The sequence below is a fragment of the Poecilia latipinna genome, unplaced genomic scaffold (assembly GCF_001443285.1).
Source record: "Poecilia latipinna isolate Pla-1442-1.1 unplaced genomic scaffold, P_latipinna-1.0 Scaffold3024, whole genome shotgun sequence".
Lineage (NCBI taxonomy): Eukaryota > Metazoa > Chordata > Actinopteri > Cyprinodontiformes > Poeciliidae > Poecilia > Poecilia latipinna.
In genome coordinates this window covers 44450-52215 of record NW_015115640.1, presented here as the reverse complement: position 1 = coordinate 52215, position 7766 = coordinate 44450, and the positions used below count along the sequence as shown (strand labels likewise).

The 7766-nt window shown below is 39.7% G+C and overlaps 1 protein-coding gene across 1 annotated transcript in view; it reads right to left on the bottom strand.

Annotated features, from left to right (window-relative positions):
- Positions 1-4587: 4587 nt before the first annotated feature.
- LOC106939909 (protein-tyrosine sulfotransferase 1) overlaps positions 4588-7766 on the bottom strand; it is an 8032-nt gene continuing 4853 nt past the window's right edge. The window contains exon 2 of the mRNA XM_015022486.1: positions 4588-6866. Coding sequence (XP_014877972.1) covers positions 5820-6680 — 861 coding nt within the window. The 5' untranslated portion in view covers positions 6681-6866 and the 3' untranslated portion in view covers positions 4588-5819. The remainder of the gene's footprint in view (positions 6867-7766) is intronic.

Genomic DNA, 7766 nt, shown 5'->3' with positions numbered 1-7766 from the left:
TAGATATAGAGTTGTAGATCTATAACACTTTCACGCTGATTTTGACTCAATAGGTCACATGACCTAGAAGCTATTGAAGAGAAATACTAAATTTAAACTAAAAAAATAGGTAACAAAAATAAAAATTTAGTTAAAATGGAATAAAAATGCATGTGCCTCATATATACAGTTTAGTACAACAATTACACACTGACTTCTAGTCAGTGTGTCACACAATATAGAAGCTATTGAAGAAAAAGTTATATTTTTAATATTAAAGTTATTTAAAATATTGAATATGATTTGAGTGTGTCTCATGTAAAAGCATGAATTACCACTTTTTTGTGTCAGGTGGTCACAAGGCATTTATTAACATTTGTTTGACAGGAGTGTTTGGTTCAGAAGTTTGTTGACAGTCTCTAAGTGAACCTCAGAGCGCTGAGGGAGCTGGAGAACGGCTGGCCGAAATTAGCGTTCATAAATTGGCTCAACCTTGAGCTAAACACCACTTGCTTGGCGGATATTGGAATATCCAACTCGAAACTAACTTTACTGCAGTCGGTAACACAATAAAACCACTGGGATAAAACAAAATATATATATTTATGCTTTTATTTCTTCTATGCCGGTTTTGGTCCTTCATACTAAAGAGCCATTATACCAGATAAAGTGCAAGGACCACAACACATGCTCATTGCATTCAACCAATTATTACCCTAACATGTTAATTTATCATCAGTACATGTGTAACCTCTCTCTGTAGTCCAGAACTTCTCAAATAGTGCACCCCACTATTTGAGAGTACCTGACCAGCTATAACTTTACAAGATTCTAAGTATTCTTCAAGTTAGCACAGTTTCATGAAGAGTTATCATAAAATTCTGACTTTATTCTCATATTGCTACAACTTTACTCTCATATTTAAACAAGAAAAAACTATTGGTCAGGTGTTCTGACCAGCTGTGCTACCCATCAATCTGTCCTACCTTGTGGTAATGTGCATGTGTACATCGATGTAACGCCATATACTCAGTTTCCCCAAGTATATCATAAGCCTGGTGGGCCGCCAGGCTTTACTTGTGCTCCCACCAGGCTAAGCATTATTTATTTAAGTCTTTAAAATTTTTTTGCATTTTTTAAGACTTTATAGTTGTTGTCCAGATGTAAATCTTCACATGATCATCAAGTGATATTTTCAAATTTCCTGTCAACTTTAAACATTTTTCATCTCAAAAACTAGACTGGCTGCTGTATAAAATCCCATCATTTCAAGTGCACCAGGCTTGGCAAATTTTCTGGGGGAAATCTTGCATACTTACTCAGCAGATTTCTTATCAATACATCCTACCTGTGGAAGTTTTGTTTCGACTTTTATTTCATTGAAGATTACATTAAGCTTTATTTAATTTATTTAATACCTGGCTTTCATTACGTTGCTCCATTGCTTCATGTTTTAAGTTTATATGACAGGCGTTACTATACTGTATACTGTAAACAAGTCATTGCTTGGCATCAACTACATTAGTTAGGACAAAACATATTTTTGTGGGCTATTTGTCCCTATAGTTTAAAATATTTTAATGTAATACTCTTATTCCATCCATCCATATTCTATACACCCTTGTCCTTTGGTGGGGTCGAGAGGGTTGCTGGTGCCTATCTCCAGCTAACGTTCCGGGCGAGAGGCGGGGTACACCCTGGACAGGTCGCCAATCTGTCACAGGCAACATAGAGACAGACAGGACAAACAATGCACACACACACTCACACCTAGGGATAATTTGGAGAGGCCAATTAACCTGACTATCATGTTTTTGGACTGTTGGAGGAAGCCGGAGTACCCAGAGAGAACATGCAAACTGCATGCAGAAAGACCCTGGGCTGGGAATCGAACCCAGAACCTTCTTGCTGCAAGGCAACAGCTCTACCAACTGCGCTACCTTTTTAATTAAAATGTGCTAAATAGAGCATGTTAGTAGCAATATTATGTGAGATTGAAGCTGTGTCTATGGTGTAATATTAGTGTATATTAACATATCCCATCATTTCAGGTGCACAGTGACCCGCACAGTTTGGTGGACATTTGACTGCGCTTCATTTGATAAAGATTAATGCGAAAAAAAGATTTTGCGGTGATCTGTATTTGTAGATGTCTGCGTTTAATTTAATTTCAATAAAAACTTGATTCCCCTGTCTAATATTGTTTTATTATAAACACCTCTATATTTAAAATATTTTTAAAAAGGTAGAATATTCTAATAAAAGGATTAGAGCAATAGCTTTTCATTTTAGACGGGTAAAATATTCTGATTGAAGAAGTGATATATTTGTGGTTTTGTCGTGTATATGTAAATTCCTGGGATTTGTTTTAGCCACTGCTCCAGTTTGGGGGTGACTGCCCCGAGGGCCCCGATGACCACAGGCACCACTGTGGTCTTCACCTTCCAGGCCTTCTCCAGTTCCTCTCTGAATTACAACAGTGAAATTGAGCTATGCAGTATGGGTCCTTAGCCAAGACCCTTGGAGCTATATAGCCTACCTCATACCATGAGAGACATTGATATGCATAACATGCTGGCTCAGACGTCGCCCGGCCAAACAAGGTCTGCGTCAGGTGCTGGGGAACCAGAGCACCTTGATGACAAATGGGCTACTGGAACAAGACGGAAATGGGCGAGAGGTGAAACCTGGATCTGTTGGAATATATATATATATATATATATATATATATATATATTTGATTTTTTTTTTATATTTTTTATTTTCTATCTTTATTTGTTTTAAACATACATAGGGTAGTGACTTAAATGTGTCAGTGGAGGCGCCAATTTCGGGAGTTGGAAGTTTAGTAGCCATCAATTAAACAACGGGTGGATGTAGGGCAGTGGATTAAATATGTCAGCGTAGGCCACCAAGATGTTAGATTTGTTCTTTGGGTTGTGGAAGTTTGTGTAGTTTGTCCGTTGATGAACGCTGTGCTTTGGCTTCTGTTACTATGCACTGGCAGTATAACGGTCAGTGTTTGCTGTGAATTCTGAAGGTAGGCAATACTGACCGCCAGCTCCTCACTGTAGTCAAATGTTACATTTAATGTCCGAGTAGTTAGTTTTGTATTGTTTTTTCTTTGTTTAATATATACTGTATTTGAAAACAAACAAAAAATAAATAAATAAATGCGTTAATGAGAAAAGTTAACACGGAGTGTTTGCTGTGAATTCTGAAGTGTTTGCTGTGAATTCTGAAGGCGAAACCACTGCACTGTCAAGTGATCAGAATAAATAGTCTGAACCGCCATGTGTGTCGAATTCCTGCCTCAAACGTCGTTCCGACCACAACCCTTAAGGAAAACACAACGCAGAGTTTTCGGAAGCAGCGAGGTGTCATCTGACATTGACAGGGTTACACATATATGTTTATATTGTCATTGTTGTGAGTCACAACACAGTGATCATGTAACAGGAGACAGATAATCTGTGAAAAAAATGGAGCTTCTCTGCCTTCTCCCAGTCTTAACTAGAAACAAACAATCAGAGTCCGGAGGCAGGTCTAAGCACTTGTCAATCACAATCTCATGGCACTCATTCCCCTTGCTGAGTGCTACGGCTACAACTTTTCTTTGTCAGCTGATCCTGTTGTGAATACTAGGTTAGTCAGCATAGCCACCGATGACGGCGTGTAGTGGTTTTTCTGTAATCCCAAGTTGTTTTTCCTCCATTAGCACACTGAACATTGCATTCATGAGGTTCATTGACATTTGTAAGACTCTTCACTATGATAGGTTGTTTTTGGTCAGTAATGGTGCATTTCCTCAGACAGCAGTAGCAGCTCATGGACGAGGTGGAAGAGCTCGATCTTTTCACAGATTATCTGTCTGAAATTGTTAAAACATGGTGACAGTTTTAACAGATATGTAAAACACAATCTTTGCAAAAGTTACACACTGCAGCTTTAAAGTGTGAAAAAGAATTACTATTATGCACCCTGTAAAGGAGTAAATGAGATAAGCCACAATTCATAACATTCATAGGAAAAAATACAATGAATGCTGATTTTGTAAAACTATCTCTATTGGAACAATATCTGATCAGTTCATCTCTGAAAAACAAACTTGACAGCTTGAGCAAATGTGTTAACCCTATGCATGAGATTTATGTTCTGTACTTTGAGGAACTGAATATTTAGCAACTCTAGGCAATAGGAAGCTGTCTTTACCAGATGGTTTCAGCAGATAATGAATATTAACTGATAGCCAAGAAGCTTCCAGGTAAATAGTGCTGTCTAGATCATTAGACAGAAAACAGTATGACCAGATACAGTCATTTTTTACTGAAGTAGTGGTATTGAGAAAAATGGTGTCTTAATTTGCTTGAGTTGTCCATTTGTGACAGGAAGTCTCCTCCTTTTTCTGTTCAGTGAATGAAGAGATGATTTCCACTGAAATGAACCATTTAGCTCCATCCATCACTTCCCACAAGCAGCCAAAAAGAGAAATCTACAAAACCACTGAGGTCAGCCAGAATATTTAATTTTTTTTTTAAATTTGCTGAAAAATCTAATACACTGTCCTAACACCCAAGATATTTAACTCACAGTTGAATAAAACAATAGTTCATAATAATTAACTCAATGAGTTATGCATGTTTATAATTTTTTTACAAGATAAGTAAAGGATTTACTCAGGAGTTCCGGTTATTGGCAGAGACACTCAGAGGGAAAAGTGATGAATGGGTGCAGCAGATTTTAATAAAAACCATGGCTGATTTCATCTGCACACTATAAAAATGCAAACTAAATGCCTCTGAAGGATATGTGGGATTTTTCTAGTACTACGTGGAAGGAAAAGGGAGTTTCTGGAAGGGTTTGGGTGGAAAAGAAGCAAGGTTGAACCCCTTTCAGTGTGTCAACAATTTCCATAACGTGACCTCCTGAAGCCATCCTGAAAGGAGATCCTGCCTTCAGAACAGCAATGCTTACAAAACATATGTTTCAGGTCACTAATGACAAGGCTTCTCTCAACAAAATGACTCCATTCCAACTCAAATCAAATGATGGAAGTTCAGGTGGATCTGGGAAAACACATACATGTAATGTAACTGCCACTAAGGACTTTTGGGTGAGCATATTTAAAGATAAATGCTTTTTTATACATATATCATATATTATGTTTAATGTTTTTACAGTTTTCACTTAATTATTGATCATTAATTTATGTTGTTCTCCTAGCAAATGGCCTTTTATGAGGCCGTTTACTCCAGTTAATTAATTGTTTTCAATGTTTTAATTGCTGTTGTTTTTATGTTAGTTTTTGTCTGCATTTGCTGTATAGCACTTTGGCCAATGGTGCTGATTTAGATGGCTTTATAAATAAAGTTGTATTGTGTTGTATTAAATTAGTTGATGATTATTTTAGTAACTGACTCATCGAGATTAGTTTGATTAATCACTTCAGCTCCAAATTAAAGTGAAAGCTGTGGGTATGAGTTGATATGTAGCCACAGCAGATGGCTTCCAGAGGCTGCATTCCAAACGGATGGAGTAACCAAATGTCCACAGAGAAAAACTGACGAGAAACTGACTCATTTTCTCTTCATTTAACAATTTAGCCACTGAATCGTCATTTAACATTTCAGTGCCTGGAGCCAATATAGAGACCTGGAAACATGGAATTTGTAAATTTGTATCAGAGAGCATGGGCTGCTAACCTGTCTACCTCGATTTTAAACTGCTGCCACCACCAAGAAGCCAACAGCCTTCCCTAGTTTTCATTTCTTCAAAACTACAACTATTTAATATGGCATCACAGGTGACGTTAGACTAAACTAAAAGCTGGCTGGTAGTACTTACCTGGAAAGGGAAACTCCCCCTGCTTTCCCAATAAGCTCCTCATGGTGAAGGACAGCATCATTCCAAGGAACTTCTAGGAACTTCAACAGTGTCTGCATCCATTTCTCAGGATGGAGGACCAACTGTTCATAGTGCATAGGTAGGCACTTGTCCACTGCCTCCAAGCACTGAGTGTACATAGTTTCTATCGCCCGATTCCACTTGGTCAGGCAGTCGCGATAGCTGCCCAGGTCAAATCCTGCAATGGTCACTTTCCGTGAGATCATGGAGTGAACCGATGCCCTCCCATCACGAATCATAAGCACAAACTTGGCACGTGGGAAAATCTTGGCCAGGTAGGAGAGCGACTTCAGTGCAAACGGGTCCTTATTGCAGAGGAAGTTTGCCGGCTCGCCATGTTTGACAATGATTTCCAGTAGGAAGGCCTGCATGGCAGCGTCCAGCACCTCATCTGTTACACCAGCCTCATCCAGGCGCATCTTCTCGCGTCCTGAACGGCTCCACATTTGTTTCATGGCCAGGATGCGGGGAATGACGCGTGTCTCCTCTCCACAGCGCACCTCAGGGTGGGCATCTAACATTGCTCTCATCAGTGTGGTACCGCTTCTGGGCACACCCCCTATAAAAATCAGTGGCATGTCTTTGTTGTAAACAAACGGTGTGCTGAGATTCTGGCCTGTCCGTAAGGTGGTCCGCATGCTGCCTCCCAGTGCGGACAGAGGCAGGACTCCTCCTGGATGGCTGCGCTCCTCAGAGCGATGGTGACAGTCCATTGCATGCCGGCCAAGGTAAAAGACGGTGACCGAGCTGATGACCAGGCAGGCCACCAGCAGGTTCTGTTTCAGCTTGCCAATCATGTCGTTACTCTCCAACAGTGGAGTGGTTTCTCCTTGGGGAAGGAAGAGGTGACTTAGGAAAAGGGCAGAGGAAAAACAACTGCAGGGTAGCTAAGTTTTCTGCCCTTTATGGCTGTCTGCTTGGAAGCCAGTATGGATGAAGCTCCTTGGTCCACAGCAGGTGGTGTGTCCCCAGCTCCATGAGGCCTGTGGTGTGGCACAACATAAAAACCACCATTAGTTTGAAGTTTATAGTCAAAGAATTCAAATGCTAACAAGGAACTGAAAACACTGAGACGTAAGATATTGACTGGAATCAGCTGATTTGAAGCCTAATTGACTCTGATTCGTGATTGACACTTGAGCACTACCAGGTAACACTAACAACAAACCTAATATGTGGAAGTTGTTCCTGCAGAAAGAAATATTCACCTTGGTTGGTTTTACCATCAGTAAAGTGTTAAACAGTCACACAGTTCTAAAAGACGGAGTCCATTTAACCCCGTGAGCTTGTTACCTCGTGCATGGTCCCAGCAGGGTCATAGTGATATCGTGCCCACTTTTATGAGTTGTTTCTTTGTATATGGTTTCAGGAACTGTAAGGCAGATGGGACTCCCATATGGCTTCCACATTGTCCAACCATGAAATTCCTGACAGTCGCACTAAGACTGCTGGACGGTTATTATGAAGTTCACCTCCCTCAGACTGATGTGTATATGTATAGGCATGTCAAAATAAACAATTAATCGCATGATAAATTAAAAGAAACTCAATAAATTTAATTTGCTTGATTTATTGTTTTTCTCTTTTTTTCCTGTCATTTTGCTACAAACTGAATGATAAAAGTCTTCAGTCTGGTGCTTTGGTCTCAACCATCCCTGTTTTTGAATGATAATTTTGTTTACAGAGATTTCATAATTTATTTCATTTGTTGTTTTCTTTATTTATCTTAGAACATTTATCTAGGATAAATGTGCATTAGAACATTTAAACACCACCCATCCATCAATCCATTTTATTCCGCTTTATCCGGGGTCGGGTCACAGGGGCAGCAGCTTCAGAAGAGTGGCCCAGACTTCCCTCTCCCCAGCCACTTCTGCCAGCTC